Source organism: Lolium rigidum, chromosome 3 (assembly GCF_022539505.1).
Source record: "Lolium rigidum isolate FL_2022 chromosome 3, APGP_CSIRO_Lrig_0.1, whole genome shotgun sequence".
Lineage (NCBI taxonomy): Eukaryota > Viridiplantae > Streptophyta > Magnoliopsida > Poales > Poaceae > Lolium > Lolium rigidum.
Genome location: NC_061510.1, coordinates 67,898,352 through 67,916,973, shown reverse-complemented (window position 1 = coordinate 67,916,973; position 18,622 = coordinate 67,898,352). Strand labels below are relative to the sequence as shown.

At 46.6% G+C, this 18,622-nt stretch overlaps 1 protein-coding gene and 1 non-coding gene across 2 annotated transcripts; one reads left to right on the top strand and one right to left on the bottom strand.

Moving 5' to 3' along the window:
- Nucleotides 1–5,994: 5,994 nt before the first annotated feature.
- LOC124704781 lies at nucleotides 5,995–6,109 on the top strand. Its single transcript, XR_007003668.1, has one exon. It is a non-coding gene; the product is annotated as a U5 spliceosomal RNA (small nuclear RNA).
- A 344-nt stretch (nucleotides 6,110–6,453) lies between these two features.
- Nucleotides 6,454–10,056, bottom strand: LOC124696598 (heparanase-like protein 1). The gene is made up of 9 exons (XM_047229304.1): nucleotides 9,844–10,056; nucleotides 9,696–9,732; nucleotides 9,199–9,379; nucleotides 8,563–8,711; nucleotides 8,218–8,451; nucleotides 7,568–7,757; nucleotides 7,344–7,469; nucleotides 7,171–7,270; nucleotides 6,454–6,950 (listed from the first exon to the last, which is right to left on the bottom strand). Exons 1-9 carry the CDS (start codon nucleotides 10,054–10,056, stop codon nucleotides 6,567–6,569), a joined length of 1,614 nt encoding a protein of 537 aa, XP_047085260.1. The 3' UTR covers nucleotides 6,454–6,566.
- Between the last annotated feature and the right edge of the window lie 8,566 nt (nucleotides 10,057–18,622).

Below are 18,622 nucleotides of genomic sequence, written 5' to 3'. Positions count from 1 at the left end.
ATATAGCAAAGACTTTTCATGAATAGTACTTCAAGACAAGTATTAATAAGTCTTGCATAAGAGTTAACTCATAAAGCAATAAATCAAAGTAAAGGTATTGAAGCAACACAAAGGAAGATTAAGTTTCAGCGGTTGCTTTCAACTTGTAACATGTATATCTCATGGATAATAGTCAACATAGAGTAATATAACAAGTACAATATGCAAATATGTAGGAATCAATGCACAGTTCACACAAGTGTTTGCTTCTTGAGGTGGAGAGAGATAGGTGAACTGACTCAACATAAAAGTAAAAAGAATGGTCCTTCAAAGAGGAAAGCATCGATTGCTATATTTGTGCTAGAGCTTTTATTTTGAAAACATGAAACAATTTTGTCAACGGTAGTAATAAAGCATATGAGTTATGTACATTATATCTTACAAGTTGCAAGTCTCATGCATAATATACTAATAGTGCCCGCACCTTGTCCTAATTAACTTGGACTACCGGATCTTTGCAATGCACATGTTTTGACCAAGTGTCACAATGGGGTACCTCCATGCCGCTCTGTACAAAGGTCTAAGGAGAAAGCTCGCATTTTGGATTTCTCGCTTTTGATTATTCTCAACTTAGACATCTATACCGGGACAACATGGACAACGAGATAATGGACTCCTCTTTAATGCATAAGCATGTGGCAACAATTATTATTCTCATATGAGATTGAGGATATATGTCCAAACTGAAACTTCCACCATGAATCATGTCTTTAGTTAGCGGCCCAAAGTTCTTCTCTAACAACATGCATGCTCCAACCATAAAGGTGGTAGATCTCTCTTCCTTCGGACAAGACGGACATGCATAGCAACTCACATGATATCCAACAAAGAATAGTTGATGGCGTCCCCGAAACATGGTTATCGCACAACAAGCAACTTAATAAGAGATAAAGTGCATAAGTACATATTCAATACCACAATAGTTTTTTAAGCTATTTGTCCCATGAGCTATATATTGCAAAGGTGAATGATGGAATTTTAAAGGTAGCACTCAAGCAATTTACTTTGGAATGGCGGATAAATACCATGTAGTAGGTAGGTATGGTGGACACAAATGGTATAGTGGTTGGCTCAAGTATTTTGGATGCATGAGAAGTATTCCCTCTCGATACAAGGTTTAGGCTAGCAAGGTTATTTGAAACAAACACAAGGATGAACGGTACAGAAAAACTCACATAAAAGACATATGGTAAACATTATAAGACTCCATACCGTCTTCCTTGTTGTTCAAAACTCAATACTAGATATTATCTAGACTCTAGAGAAACCAAATATGCAAACCAAATTAGCAAGCTCTAAGTATTTCTTCATTAATGGGTGCAAAGTATATGATGCAAGAGCTTAAACATGAGCACAACAATTGCCAAGTATCACATTATCCAAGACATTATAGCATTTTACTACATGTATCATTTTCCAATTCCAACCATATAACAATTTAACGAAGAAGAAACTTCGCCATGAATACTATGAGTAGAGCCTAAGGACATATTTGTCCATATGCTACAACGGAGCGTGTCTCTCTCCCACAAAGTGAATGCTAGGATCCATTTTATTCAAACAAAACAAAAAACAAAAACAAACCGACGCTCCAAGCAAAGTGCATAAGATGTGACGGAATAAAAATATAGTTTCGGGGGAGGAACCCGATAATGTTGTCGATGAAGAAGGGGATGCCTTGGGCATCCCCAAGCTTAGACAGCTTGAGTCTTCTTAGAATATGCAGGGGTGAACCACCGGGGCATCCCCAAGCTTAGAGCTTTCACTCTCCTTGATCATATTGCATCATACTCCTCTCTTGATCCTTGAAAACTTCCTCCACACCAAACTCGAAACAACTCATTAGAGGGTTAGTGCATAATAAAAATTCACATGTTCAGAGGTGACACAATCATTCTTAACACTTCTGGACATTGCATAAAGCTACTGGACATTAATGGATCAAAGAAATTCATCCAACATAGCAAAAGAGGCAATGCGAAATAAAAGACAGAATCTGTCAAAACAGAACAGTCCGTAAAGATGGATTTTATTAGGCCATCAGACTTGCTCAAACGAAAATGCTCAAATTGAATGAAAGTTGCGTACATATCTGAGGATCATGCTCGTAAATTGGCTTAATTTTCTGAGCTACCTACAGGGAGATAGACCCAGATTCGTGACAGCAAAGAAATCTGGAACTGCGCAGTAATCCAAATCTAGTACTTACTTTTCTATCAAAGACTTTACTTGGCACAACAAAACATAAAACTAAGATAAGGAGAGGTTGCTACAGTAGTAAACAACTTCCAAGACACAAATATAAAACAAAAATACTGGAGTAAAAACATGGGTTGTCTCCCATAAGCGCTTTTCTTTAACGCCTTTCAGCTAGGCGCAGAAAGTGTATCTCAAGTATTATCAAAGGGTGGTGCACCTACAGCGGGGTTTGGAGTTTTCTCAACCATGCATGGTATATTGGATACATAAGTTTCAGCGTCTCCCTTCTCATTAGTCTTGGGTTTGCTACTCTCATCGAACAAATTTTCAGGAACAAGCCAAGCATAGTTATGTTCTAGTGCATCATTCATAGCTAGGAGTTTACATGGTATTGGTGCTTTGATCTCCCCACCATCATTAGTATTTTTAGTGTACCTTATTCTATCCATATCCATTTTTTCAAGGAGACTAACAAAATTAGTATGAGAACCAAGCATATTAAATTTAGCAAAGACCTTTCTAGCCTCTCTTGCTAGACCACCAAATTCTCTAAGAAGGGTTTCTAAAACAAAATCTTTCTTTTCCCCCTCTTCCAAATCACCAAGTGTAAGAAACATGTGTTGGATTATAGGATTGAGATTAACAAATTTAGTTTCCAACATGCGAACTAAAGCAGCGGCAGCAATTTCATAAGTGGGAGCAAGTTCTACCAAGTGTCTATCTTCAAAATCTTCAGTGGTACTGACATGAGTGAAAAATTCTTCTATATTGTTTCTCCCAATTATAGACCCGCGTCCTACCGGTATGTCTTTTGTGGTAAAATTAAAAGGAAACATGTTGCAATAAGTAAAATAAATGCAAGTAACTAATTTTTTTGTGTTTTTGATATAGCAAACAAGATAGTAAATAAAGTAAAACTAGCAACTAATTTTTTTGTGTTTTGATATAATGCAGCAAACAAAGTAGTAAATAAAATAAAGCAAGACAAAAACAAAGTAAAGAGATTGAGAAGTGGAGACTCCCCTTGCAGCGTGTCTTGATCTCCCCGACAACGGTGCCGGAAAAAGAGCTTGATGGCGTGTATTTCACACGTTCGTTGGGCAACCCCAAGAGGAAGGTATGATGCGCACAGCAGCAAGTTTTCCCTCGAGAAAGAAACCAAGGTTTATCGAACCAGGAGGAGCCAAGAAGCACGTTGAAGGTTGATGGCGGCGGGATGTAGTGCGGCGCAACACCGGAGATTCCGGCGCCAACGTGGAACCTGCACAACACAACCAAAGTACTTTGCCCCAACGAAACGGTGAGGTTGTCAATCTCACCGGCTTGCTGTAACAAAGGATTAACCGTATTGTGTGGAAGATGATTGTTTGCGAGAGAAAATAGTAAAACAAGTATTGCAGCAGATTTGTATTTCGAGTATTAAAAGAATGGACCGGGGTCCACGGTTCACTAGAGGTGTCTCTCCCATAAGATAAAAGCATGTTGGGTGAACAAATTACGGTCGGGCAATTGACAAATAGAGAGGGCATAACAATGCACATACATGACATGATAAGTATAGTGAGATTTAATTGGGCATTACGACAAAGTACATAGACCGCCATCCAACTGCATCTATGCCTAAAAAGTCCACCTTCGAGGTTATCATCCGAACCCCCTCCGGTATTAAGTTGCAAAGCAACGAGACAATTGCATTAAGTATGGTGCGTAATGTAATCAACAACTACATCCTCGGACATAGCGCCAATGTTTTATCCCTAGTGGCAACGAGCACAACACAACCTTAGAACTTTACGTCACTCGTCCCGGTGTCAATGCGGACATGAACCCACTATCGAGCATAAATACTCCCTCTTGGAGTTAAAAGTAAAAACTTGGCCGAGCCTCTACTAGTAACGGAGAGCATGCAAGATCATAAACAACACATATGTAATAACTTGATAATTAACATGACATGGTATTCTCTATCCATCGGATCCCGACAAACACAACATATAGTATTACAGATAGATGATCTTGATCATGTTAGGCAGCTCACAAGATCCAACAATGAAGCACAATGAGGAGAAGACAACCATATAGCTACTGCTATGGACCCATAGTCCAGGGGTGAACTACTCACTCATCACTCCGGAGGCGACCATGGCGGTGTAGAGTCCTCCGGGAGATGAATCCCTCTCCGGCAGGGTGCCGGAGGAGATCTCCGAGAATCCCCGAGATGGGATCGGCGGCGGCGGCGTCTCGGTAAGGTTTTCCGTATCGTGGTTTTTCGCATCGGGGGTTTCGCGACGGAGGCTTTAAGTAGGCGGAAGGGCGAGTCGGGGGCCGGACGAGGGGCCACACCATAGGGCGGCGCGGCCCCCCGGGCCGCGCCGCCTTGTGGTGTCGCCACCTTGTGGCCCCACTTCGTATGTTCTTCGGTCTTCCGGAAGCTCCGTGGAAAAATAGGCCCCTGGGTCTTTGTTTCGTCCAATTCCGAGAATATTTCGTTACTAGGATTTACGAAACCAAAAACAGCGAGAAAAACGGAAGCGGCACTTCGGCATCTTGTTAATAGGTTAGTTCCAGAAAATGCACGAATATGACATAAAGTGTGCATAAAACATGTAGGTATCATCAATAATATGGCATAGAACATAAGAAATTATCGATACGTCGGAGACGTATCACCGGCGCGAACCCCGTTCACGCCGAGCTGCGGGAGGACGAGCTTCAGCTGCTCGTCATCGAGGTAGTCCCCGGGCGCGAACTGCGGCTGCGGGAGCCGCGGCGGCTCGACGTCGTCCTCCTCCATCTTCACCACAAACACCGCCGAAGGGCGCTGGCGGGAGCTCGACGACAACAACGCCACGAAAGGGGAGGAGGCGCGGCCGCGACGGTCGCGGTCGAACTCCCGCTTGGCGAAGGCGGGCGGCGCGACGATGCCGTGCTTGTGGTAGCGGTAGCTCGCGTCGGCGGAAGGATCGGTGGAGCTCCCACCGCGCTCGGTGGAGCATCCGCCGCGGCCTACCTGGCCGCGCCCGTGCCCTGCCACCATCGTCGCCGGAAGGAGGTGGGGACGCTCGATCTACACATGGACGCTTCGATTGCTCGCTGGAGGGGCGGCGATTCCACGTCGGCGGGAGGCGGAGAGGCGGATGGGGTCAAACCCCATCCGCCTCGCCGACCGCTATATATGCGGGTATTTTGGCGGTTTGGGCTGCGGCCTGGATCCATTATCCGGGCCAGACCACTGATACGTGGTTTGGTCTGCCCAAAAAATGCCCATATCAGCCCACCGCCGCATTTGCAGGCCGATATGGGGGACCTGCTAGAGATGCTGTTAGACACGTTTTAGTGTGAAAATTCGCTTATTTTTTTAGAAAAAGAACCTACTTCAACTAATTTGACGAAGGGAGTACAAGTTATACATACCTCTTTTCTTTTAGGGTAAAAGCTTTAGACCTCTTTTTTTAAGGTATAAGAGCTCTGGACCTCTTTTCTAGATTAGTAAGAGCCAAAAGAGGTAGTAGATGTGATCGTGTGAACTTCCGAAAATAAGGACCACAAAAACGAACAATAGAAGGAAACTGAGCGGATGAGCTACACGGGCCTTTGTAATTGGGCCTGCAGGGGCCCGTCGTTGTTTCGGAGGTCACAGTTTCCCTACAGAGTTGTCGCTGGGGAATGGTTTAGTCCCACCTCGCCCAGGCAAGGAAGAGGATGAGTATGGGACGCCTATAAATAAGACCCGTGGTCGATAGTACAAAAGCACGCAGCTGCGTGGTGAGCACAAAGCGAACTATTCTTTCGCCTTTTACTAAAGAATACCGTGTGCACGCCACAATAAGCAGCATACGCTTATTTTTGGAGGGTGCTTTTCCGAAAGGAAAGGCCCCAACAAGTATGAATTCAAAAAAATCTGAATAGAGCTTGCTGTCTATTTCTTGATGGTGTTTTTACATTAGGAAATGAAATCAGCAAACCACGAACGTCTCAGAGGTTTTCTCTCTCGTAATTGGTGCTGGAAATGAATCAGTAGTCTCATCGCCTCTGCTTGGCAGGTATTGTTGCATCCCTTTGCCAACTGAGTATAATGCATACCCTATTTCTGGAGAGCTCTTCCTTTTTGAAAGATCACACCAAGCTTGAATTCGAACTTCGGCTCATATTCAGAGCTGGGAAACGAACTGGGCACTCTGAATGCATCCTTTCCAACTGATAGCTGATGCATATATATCATGATTGTAAAAGTACACCTTTCATGTTCTGCCCTTGATTCTATTTCTATATTACAAAGTTAATAAATAGGAGTGTTCTCAGTAGGTAAACTACAACGGATGTCTCCCTCAAGAACAGGCCTTGGCCTCAAACCTCGGAAGAACTACAAACGCGATCGACGTCGGGGCCAGGTACACCGGCGAATCAACAGCGGCAGGCACCGGGTTCAGAGCTGGGACGCTGCCGTCGTCTCCCAGCTCCAGCGAGACGCCGTTGAGCAGCATTGTTCTGCTCTGGTGGTCGCCGTCCTTGGCGGTCAGATGGTACTCGTCCCTCTTCGTGGTCTCGCTTGACGCCTTGCCTCCCAGCCATGAGACTGCTCTTTTGGTGAAAGAGCTGTGCCTCCGCCGGTGTCCGCTTGTTCTGTCGACGCTCACGTTGAGGTCGTTCTGAAGGGTCACGTTGTATCCAGTGCTGTTGCTTAGGTTGATCAGGAGGACAGTGATCCCTTGCTGCATTGTCAGATAAGCGTTGTTCAGATTGCCAGGATAGATGTCCAAAATGATTGATCTAGCAAATGTTTCCATGGTAATGGAGTAACTTTTCACACACAACAAAGCTCATAGCTTGACAGATGAAGTAGAGCAAATATCTAACTTCAATATTGGTAAAAACATCTGAAACTATCTCAACCAGATAGCCTTAAGAAGGTCATAGTGTTGGAATTCTTACATGTCGTTTACTGCAGTGAGCATAAGCACGCAGCTTACGGGGTGCATTTATATCAACTGAAAGAACTCCATTGCCCATAAGCCGATGCCATAGTAGAGCACTGAGAACAAAACGAGTGGTCAGCACATAAGGCTGTGCCCTGGAAAACACTGCAGTGAGAATGTGAGACTTGCCTGTAGTAATCAGGATTTGGTAAGAAAGTTTCTGTGTCAAGCAGACCATAGTTGCCACCGATGAGAGTCTGTCTGCAGAACACTTTTGTATTGTACTTTGATGCCATTCCAAGTTGATCGAGATACCTGTTTGGATCAAAATTACACCACGATTTTTTGCTCGCACACGATACTACATCAATGTTTATTTGTGTGAGATAGGTGAGAAGATATGGTGAGCTGACCAGATGCTATTCATGAAAGTATTCGACACCAGGTGACGGCCATTGTTGAACACCCCACCACTTTCACTAACCCAAGCAGAAGCCCATGTTCCATGCCTTTGGAGGGTAAGTTGCATGTCCCTGTAAGTATCTTCAGCACGATCTAGGTACTTAGGGTCTACTATCTTCCTCATAAGGTGCACATCATCCCCTGAAAGCAAAGTGTCACTTGCTGATGCATTCTAAATGTTAAACCACACAAATTGGTTAGATAGTTATCAAGTCTGTCCCAACATTAAGATGTTATTCACCACTAATTTCGTCTTCTAAGATAGGACTTGCTATTCCTTCAAAGAACAGTTTATGTAAGCCCTTTTATATAGGAATTAATTGAAGCCTTTCCTTCACAATATGTATCACAAGACGACAAAATTAAAACTGCGTGACTGTATATTATTTTAGTCTAGTTAGACAAGAATTAGTATGACACATGGATATAACGTTAGTAAACTCCTGGCAAGAAAATATGCCAAAAAAAAGAGTCAAGCCTAGAATATGCTCAGTGCCATTTCTTCTGATATCTCAAGTCATGCAGATCATCATTCTACGGTTTCGGAGCACCAAATGAGTCTTTTCTAAATGCTATCACAGCAAAGCAACATATCACATACCTCCTCCAAGATTGTAAATATGATGCGTCAAGGCACTAACGACACCGTGACCTGAAGTCTGAAGTAACCGAGTGTACCACTGTTGATCAAAGAATCCTCCAGGGGCTAGTAGGAGTGGCTGGGAGAGTGGTGCCCTATACAACTGCCGGAGTATGGATCGAAGTTCAATTACATCCTTCCCATAAAGTTCAGCATCGACTCTTGCGCCGGTTCCATGCCCACTCAGCTCATTACCTGACAAGACAAGAATATTGATGAGTTCAGAACTCAGAATAGCTTCTGTTTTAGAATAAAAGGGATAAATATAAGAGTGCTGAGCACAGAACAAGAAATACAGTAGATTACCGAATTCCCACGAGTCAACTGGGTATCCTTTTGAGACCGTGTAGTTCACAAAATCGTACGCATTTGTAGAGTTCCATTTTCCTGCCCAGAAGGAACGTTGGACATTATGCCTTCCATCGAGCGCATTCAGACCAAACGTGATAATTGCTCTGCAGATAGATTTTTGTTTATCCATGAGCTAGCTCTGCTAAGCACATATAAATTACACAAATGACGCTAAACAAGCACATCCATTTAGAAAATGATAAATCCCTCTTTGAGCACATCAGTTCCTTGTTCACGTATTGCAATTAATTATGTTGGTAACATCATATGGCTTAGTTTTAGCATATTTCCTCCGTAAACAAAATATAATGCTGAAGACATGCAGAAAGAACACCTCCGCTAGTTATTTCTTCAACTACCAGTAGGTTAGAAAAGTATGTACAACAACACCTGATCTGAGAAGAAAACAATGGAAATGCAATGACAGCATGGTTTGAACTAAAAAGAAATGCAGTAGCACACGGTTATGCGGCTATAAGACTCACGTGAGCAAAAACATGTGAACATCTGATACAAGTTATACCTGCTAAGTTTAAATATTTCCAGCAAGTCAGCAATGGCATGGAAACAAATTCAGAGTTAGAAGCTTACCCTGTTTGCTGGAATAAATCATTCAGTTTGTCCCACCTATCCATACTTAGACAACCGGCTGAGAAACCAAACAAACCATTTGATACATTTGTGAACGGAGAGCATGGACTATTTGTCCCCACGTCATAAACAACTCGGTCTTGCAAAGAGCCTCCCAGCCTAATCCTCAAATTATCAAAAGCTGCAGAAAAAAGCGAGAGTCTATTTTTAGATAGTTAGCAAACTGACCAACTAGCGGTAACAATAGCAAGTATTCTTCAAGACTGACATGACTTGAACTACATATAGTATCATGTCAGAATTCTGCAGGACCTGCCTTAATTTTCTTGTAATACATTAGAGATCGTAACAAGTGATAATATCATTGCCGAGAGAAAAGAACTTTTTTGGAATACAAAATTCACATTAGGTGGGAACATAGATTCTTATACATAGCTAAGAAAAACAATTACATATAGACCAGCGGCAAGTACTGAATGAGGAGCAAATATTGGTACCTTTGATGGCTTGAGCCAGAAAGGGGTGATCCAAGTCCTGAACGAACCAGTTGGTAAAATCACCAGGCAAACGAAAAGTAAGTCCAGGAAGCACAATGTGCACTAACAACATCCCATTGATAACAAGTCAAGAGCATAGGACATATACCAAATTCAGAATCGAAGATTGGCCCCATGGACACTGGTTGTAGTTACACTTCTCGGGCGGCCACCAGTCCATGGTAGCGCACACGTAGCTCGGATCCGTCTCGGCAATTTTCGCCGATCCTTTGACTATGACCGTGGTTTCCTGCGCCGAAGCCCAGCGAGGAGCATAGAGACAGGCGAGCGCCAGAAGTAGAAGGAGAAGCCTCGCCGCCATGCTTCCTACCTGCACAGAAAATGAATAGAAAATCAGGACGATCCAATTGTATGCTCTGTTCCGCTCTGTAAGAGTGGCAGCCCACCATTTCCTTGTAAGCAGAGGATTTGGGGTTAGATGCGATTTAAAGCATGCATAATTAAGCAGCGGAACTATGCGCCGACGCTGAATTTGCCCAAACTGTTGGGATTCGACAGTCCGGCGGAGTACAGCATATACAGGCGATTGCGAACCGAATTGAGCAATTAGGCAGTCAGATCAGTGACAGCAGGAGCATAAACAGGTCTGGAAAAGTGGAAATGCTGCCGTCTGTCAATCAATCCGGGAAGGCAAAGATTCCAAACTTGACATCTGAAAGGAAAGATGCCGCTCTTGAACAGTACGGAGAAGGAAGCGGACATCCCACCTTTCCCCTTCCGTCCCCGTCCACCGGAGGAGCCGCGGCGGCGCGTGCGGTGCGGGAGGCCGGGAGATCCGGCGACCGGCTGCACGGACTTGGATTGGAGCTCAGGCCGCCATGCCCGCAGGAGCCTTTTCGGGACGCTTCTGCGCTGCTACCGGCAGGCCGTCGGCGGGGCAGCACCAGTCCAAGAAGCTTTGCTTGCTTGCTGGAGCGACGTGGCGGCTCGGGCAACAGCGGGGCAGTGGGCAGAGCGAGCTAACAAGAATAAATTACTGCTCCTATCGGTGGCTATATCTGGATACCAGTGCCATTCTCGTTTCGGGTGGTAGAATTGTTCTTTGGTCGGATGAAGATTTTCAGGTAACGAGTCTGAAATGTAGTGTAATTTGTTTTGCTTCAGGGTTTACGCGGATCCTGGACTGAATGGTATAGGTGGTGGCCGACAGCGACAGTGCGCCTACCTGGAGGTGTACGCGCAAGATTCCGCTTAGTTAACCAAGAAAGAAGAGGCAGTGGGTTGGACGTTGGTCGGGCCTTGGATCCAGCGGCTGATGAGTAGATGCAACGCAAGGCACCTAGCTTTTTTTTTTTTCTACAAACACAATATAAAAGTACAAACGTAGAGGCTTACATACATGCGCATATACTCACCTTTATAAACGCACACATGACACTCTACCTATATGAGTATCTTTGAAAGACCGAACCAGCGGATCGAATCTTGAAATTAACGAAGTCACCACAAACGCATCGCTGTTGACGGAAACGTCTTATTCCACTGAAAGAATATTTCGTCTTTATGAGATACAACCACCCATATAGCTATCCAAGATTAGGTTGGTTCTCGAAGGCACCTAGCTTCGGCTCCACATGAAACATCACAGATGCCCACCAAAAAACAACCACAATTGGCTAACAGGCTTCGCAGTGTAACCGTGAGGCTCAAATAATCGTTCAACGGATGGCCACGAGCGTACAGAAAGGGGGTAGTGTGTGGTTGAAGCCGCGGAAAGGCACCGGATCTGCGGTGTGATATTCTGGCGCAATGCTTAATAGATTTGATAAAATATTCATATAAATAAGTTGTAACTTCTTTTTCGAAAACTTATCCCCAAAGAACTTCGAGGTTAACCGAGTTTGGTCTGTGGTGATTTGAGGATGGATGACTGACCGGCATATTGATCCCGGATATGAACAAGTAAGAACAAAATCCGCAGAAAAAACTAGTGTTGCTTTATGGGGTTGTCTAGAGATCTCTTAGAGACATGCCAGGGGTAGCATGCCCAAGTCCAGAGTGGTCGGGGTGGTACATGCAGTTTCCATTTTCTTTCCGTGCCACTAGTCAACAACATTGATAGTTTAAATAGAGTGGGAGGGGTGTTAAATGTTGGAGTGAAATGCATCAATAGTCCCAGAAGTTTCCGACGATGTCTAAAAAGGTCCTAGAATTCAGAAAATGCATCAAATCAGCCCTAGAACATGTCCTCAATGTCTGCATACGGTCCTCGATATGTATAGGATACGTATAGAGATGACGTGGCAATGTAACTAGACCCACTGAACTACTGAAGCGGTCCTAGATGGCCCGCGACGGCTGCATGCTCTGCCAAACTAGAGAAGCTTGCGGCGAGGAGGTGATTAAGGGTGTGTTGGCGTCAGAAACCCACCGTCGAGCAACGACTGGCAACAAAGGAGAGCCGGGAACAACTAGGGCTACGGCTGGCCCCAGTCCCTCTGAGCGATGGCCCGCAAAGCCTTCTGGTCACGCGCCCGATGCTATCGCAAGGGCGTGCCACCTGACCTATACCTGGTCAGGAAGGTGTGGATGATGCCTCGCTTAGTTTCCTGCAGGGCACACACGTAAACGTTAAATACGAGCCTCGATCGGCTCTCGAGTTATCCCGTGAATCGGCTCAAAGAGCCGATCCACCCATGATTCGTACAAGGTGTCCGAATATAGGTGGTCCTGCTTGATCAAGATAAAGCTGAAGTGATCTACGACGATTTAGGGTTTTCACCGCATAATCGGATCATCCTACTCACGATTGGGCCTCGCGCTCGCGTACGGTGATCGTAAGCCGATCCTAGACGGGGCCTAAAAACCAACACGAGGTTGATCCTCGGAACATCCTGTCTAGGGCTAGCAAACTACACCCTACACGCCGCTGGATCCTCCAACCCTTTGTAAGGCCTAACTATTGCGGATGTTAAACTAATCCTTGAAGAATAAAGGAGCAACCGTAACGGATCGAATCTACTAGACCATGATCAAGCGGGGTGCCGCCCCTACACCTAAGATAGGTGTAAGGGCGGCTAGACATGCAAGGGTCGCACTACGATAGCATATTATACGAAGAACAATGCTAACCCTAACATGTCTAAGATAACTACGTTGCTCGCCATCAAAAAGGCTTCAAGCACGAGCAACGCATGAACAACGGGGATAGGCATTACGCTGCCTAGATCGCAAGATGCGATCTAGGCAGCATGGTGCTTACCGGTAGAAACCCTCGAGACGAAGGAGTTGGCGATGCGCCGAGATTTGTTTGGGGTGAACGTTGGTTCTTGTTTATTCCATAAACCCTAGATACATATTTATAGTCCAGGGGACTTTCTAATGTGGGCGTGCACTAAACCGTGCACGGGTGAAACTCTAACTTCTAATTTAAGATACGATCTAATATGTTACAGATACATGGGCAATTTAGCCCAACTCGATATAAAAGGCCGATTCATGTGCTCCTTCTATGTATATATCTTCAAACCCATCTTGATCGCGGCCCACCTCTGACTTGGTCAGATTCCGGTGATAACACATGCCCCCCTGGTTTTGGAAATGACATTTCCAAAATCATTATGCTTTTCTTTCGCCGGGACATGTCATGGCAGAGCGGAACTGCATGCAGCATCCTTTATCATGACACCTTATCTTCTCAACTCCTCAGTCATCGGCAAAACCTTCATTCTGACGATTTCTCGGGGAAGGTAGAGGATGACGATGATGACTCCCTCGAAGGTTACCCACCAGCGAAGCACTCCGTGCCTGGTAGGACAACATCAGCGATGACGACAATGAGGGAGACGAGGGCCGCAACGGCCCCTAGATCTGACAACGATGAGGAAGACGAAGGCAGCAACGGCCCTTATACTAGGGAGTGGTAGCAGTATTTGGCTCCCTCAATGAGTCTTGCTTTCTTGTCAACTTTGCCGATCGTCCAATCAAGATCGTTGTACAAAGAGCCGATGACAAGGCATCGGCTTGCACTTACAAAAGCAATTCGAGGCAAAAAACCGTTGCCTATCCGTACAGCCCAGCAGGTTTGACCCCGTCCGAACCATCATGAACGCGCAGACCGAACTCTCAGCAAACCACCAGGAGGTTTTTCCCATATATTATGATCTGGATTGAGCTTGTTCCGCTAGAGTCGATGGCCGTGCATCGGCTTTATTATTCTGAAGTCGATGCCTGCGCATCGGCTGTTAGCATACTGTTGTCTCCACATGTTTTCTCAAGTCGATGTCTGTACATCGGCTGTGTATTTTTTTTTACTTGCCGATCTAAAAATCGGCCTCCGCATCTTACTGCCTATCCTCCCACATGCTTGGGAAATACTTCTTGAGATGTTGGCCGTTGACGGCCACTGAGAACTTCACACCATCCAATTGTTCAAGCATATAGGCATTGCCCTTCGTAACTTGGATGACTTTGTAAGGACCGTACCAATTAGGAGACCATTTGCCGTATGCTTTATCCCTGGTTCCTAATGGCAACACGGCTTCCCATACCAAATCGCCAACCTGAAACTCCTTTGGTCTCACCTTTTTATTGTACGCCCGAGCTACCCTGGCTTTATTTTCTTTAATCTTCTCTAGCGACCAAAGTCTAAGTTCTGTTGCATCCTCAATAGTGTCACTCATCAGGGTTGCATATTCTTCAGGCGTCAGGTCATTCTGAAACGTAACACGTCTCGATCCGGCCGTGATCTCCCACGGTAAAACGGCCTCTTGTCCATAGACAAGCTGGTACGGCGAAGTCTTTATAGCTCCATGGCATGACATGCGATAGGCCCACAAAGCTTCTGACAATGTCTCATGCCATACCCTGGGGTTCTCCTCAATCTTCCTTTTAATTAGCTTGATCAAGCTTTGATTGGACGCTTCGGCTTGTCCGTTGGCCTGGGCGTAATATGGCGATGATCGGATTAGCTTAATCCCCATGTCGTCGCAGAACTTTCTGAATTCCTTGGAGACAAAGACCGAACCTCCATCGGTCGTGATGGTTTGGGGAATCCCGAACCTATGAATAACATGTTCTTTGACAAACTGGATCACATCTTCCGATTTTACTTTCTTCATGGGAACGGCCTCCACCCACTTGGTGAAATAATCTGTAATGGCCAGAATCCATTCGTGGTTCTTGCTTGACGGAGGGTGTATCTTGCCGATCATATCCATGCCCCAACCTCGAAATGGCCAAGGTTTGATGATAGGGTTCATCGCTGATGCGGGTACCATCCGGATCTTCCCGAACATCCGACATGCTTGGCACCCTTGTAGTAGTTGAAGCAGTCTTCCAGCATGGTAGGCCAATAAAACCCTGATCGTCGGATTAACCACTTCATCTTCTCGGCCGATTGGTGAGTCCCACAGGCGCCTTCATGTACCTCATGTAAGAGCCGATTAGACTCCGTTGGCCCTAAGCATTTGAGTAGTAATCCTTCCAACGTCCTGTAGAACATGTCATCTCCTATGAGGACGTATTTCATGGCCTTGTATCTTATCCTTTTGGGTGCCCCCCGAGCCGAATCCTTCAAATAATTGAAGATATCGGTTCTCCAGTCATCCTGTTCCAGGAATTGCACCTGAACTTCTGACCCGTCAGGTATGTCTATGTAGCCTGACGCCATCTGTGCGAGATTGTTGGCCTCGATGTTCTGGGACCTTGGGACCCAATTAAAGTTGATGTACCGAAACTGTGTCATCAACTCACGGCATTCCATCCAATATGGGAAAAGCGATTCACTCTCGCACTTATATTCGTCCGTGAGCTGGTTAATCACCAACTTGGAGTCTCCAAAAAGCTCTACTGCCTCTGCCCCGGCTTCCAATAGCAACTCCATCCCCTTGCGCACCGCTTCATATTCTGCTACATTGTTGGTGCAAGGGGTAGATAGTCTGATGGAGAAGGAGTACTCTGCCCCCCGAGGCGACACGAGCAGAATGCCGATGCCACAACCATCGTTGCAAGCCGATCCGTCGAAGAACATAGCCCATGCACGTATAGATAGTGCTGCTATATTAGTACTAATTCGCTCAGCTATGAGATCGGCCAACGCTTGCCCTTTGACTGCTTTCGCAGGCTGATACCGGAGATCGAATTCTGACAACGCAAACATCCACTTACCCAGTCGGCCTTTCAACACAGGGGCCGACAGCATGTGCTTGACAACATCCGACTTGCATATGACGAAGATCTCTGCCGTCAAAAGGATGTGATGCAGCTTGGTGCAGGTAAAGAACAGGCAGAGGCACAGTTTCTCGACCTCAGGATACCTTGTTTCCGCGTCCAACATCCTTCTGCTGAGGTAGAAAACGACCCTTTCGACGCCCTCGTAGAGTTGCACCACCAACGAGGCGATGGATGTGTCAGCCACTGATAGGTAGATGTAGAACGGCTTGTCTTGCCAGGGCGGAACTAGCACAGGCGGCGTCGTCAGATACCTTTTGATTTCATCAAACGCCTGCTGCTGTTCTGCCCCCCAGTGAAACTCGTCGTCAGACTTGGTCTTCACCAGCGCCATAAACGGCTCGATTCGTCCTGACAGATTGGAGATGAATCGTCGGACAAAATTGATCTTGCCAATGAGACGTTGGAGCTCCTTCTTCGTGGTGGGCGGCTGCATGGTGCGCACCGCCTCTTGACTCTTCAGGCCGATTTCAATTCCCCGTTCATGAACTAGGAACCCTAGGAACTGACCAGCCGTTACACCGAAGGCACACTTCTTCAGGTTCATTCTCAGTCCGAACTTCCGAGTTCGGTCTAAGACGCGCCGTAAATCATCCAAGTGTCCATCCATGGAGACAGATTTGACTACGACGTCGTCGATATAGATTTCCACCAACTTACCGATCAAATCATGAAATATATAATTCATAGCTCGTTGGTACGTTGCACCGGCATTCTTCAATCCAAAGGTCATTACTACATATTCAAACAAGCCTACTGCCCCTGGTACTATGAATGCGGTCTTGTGTATATCCTCTGGAGCCATGAAGATTTGATTGTAGCCGGCGTTGCCATCCATGAAGCTCAACACCTTGTGGCCAGCAGCTGCATTGAGCAGTGTCTCTGCCACAGGCATCGGATATTCGTCCTTGGGGGTGGCTCTGTTGAGATCTCTGAAATCGATGGCCACACGCCATCGGCCATCCTTCTTTTCTACAGGAACGATACTGGAGATCCACTCAGCATACCTGCATGGCCTGATGAACCCAGCGGCCAACATCTTCTCGATTTCTTTCTTGACCTCCTCCAGAATTTCGGCTCTCATCTGACGTGCTCGTTGCTGGAACGGCTGAAATCCTTTCTTAAGGGGGAGCCGATGTTCGATGATGCTCCTGTCTAAACCAGGCATCTCTGTGTAGTCCCATGCGAAGCAATCTGGGTATCCTTTCAATAGAGTAATCATCTGGCTCCTGAGCTGTGGATCCAACTTTTTGCTGATGAAAGTCGGTCGCGGCTTATCCCCGGGGCCGATGTCGACTTCCTCCAGCTCATCGGCCGAGGTGAACCCGTACCCTAACTTTCCGTCACCTGTGAGGTCGACGCCAAATACTGGGAGAGCCGGTGGCGCGGATAACGCGGTCCGATCGCTGGAATCGGCCTCCATCTTGATCATCACTAGGACCTCGTAGCAGTGTCGGGGCCGATCACGTGGGCCAGCCCCTCCTTTATCCTTGCTATGAGAGCAGCTGCCCTCATCACCACCCTTACCAGGGCGGTACCCAAGTTCTACCATATGGATGTTGAACAAGTGTCCTGGTTGTGGCCTCCCAGGGTACATATTCTCCGTCATGCCGACGGTGCATGCCGGTGACCTCGACACTTCCGATGCTGTCAATGCGCATTGCATCGGTAGACGGGTCCTTTTAAAGGAGCCGATGAGTTCGGCCTTGAGGACTGTCTTGATCTCGTCATGCTTCTTCTTGAGCTCGTCAGTCAGGTCCTCATACTTGACCGGAGTGCTTTCCGCCATCTCAGATGTAGATGGCGATGCGGTGGGTGTCGAAGATTGTCCCACCGAGCGTGCCAGAATGTGTTGGCGTCAGAAACCCACCGTCGAGCAACGACTGGCAACACAGGAGAGCCGGGAACAACTAGGGCTGCGGCTGGCCCCAGTCCCTCTGAGCGACGGCCCGCAAAGCCTTCTGGTCACGCGCCCGATGCTGTCGCAAGGGCGTGCCACCTGACCTATACCTGGTCAGGAAGGTGTGGATGTGTTGGCGTCAGAAACCCACCGGCGGGCAGCGACTGGCAACACAGGAGAGCCGGGAACAACTAAGGGCTGCGGCTGGCCCCAGTCCCTCTGAGCGACGGCCCGCAAAGCCTTCTGGTCACGCGCCCGATGCTGTCGCAGGGCGTGCCACCTGACCTATACCTGGTCAGGAAGGTGTGGATGATGCCTCGCTTAGTTTCCTGCAGGGCACACACGTAAACGTTAAATACGAGCCTCGATCGGCTCTCGGGTTATCTCGTGAATCGGCTCAAAGAGCCGATCCACCCATGATTCAGACAAGGTGTCCGAATATATGGTGGTCCTGCTTGATCAAGATAAAGCTAATAAGATCTACGACGATTTGGGGTTTTCACCGCATAATCGGATCATCCTACTCACGATTGGGCCTCGCGCTCGCGTACGGTGATCATAAGCCGATCCTAGACGGGGCCTAAAAACCAACACGAGGTTGATCCTCGGAACGTCCTGTCTAGGGCTAGCAAACTACACCCTACACGCCGCCTGGATCCTCCAACCCTTTGTAAGGCCTAACTATTGCAGATGTTAAACTAATCCTTGAAGAATCAAGGAGCAACCGTAACGGATCGAATCTACTAAATAGTGATCAAGCGGGGTGCCGCCCCTACACCTAAGATAGGCGTAAGGG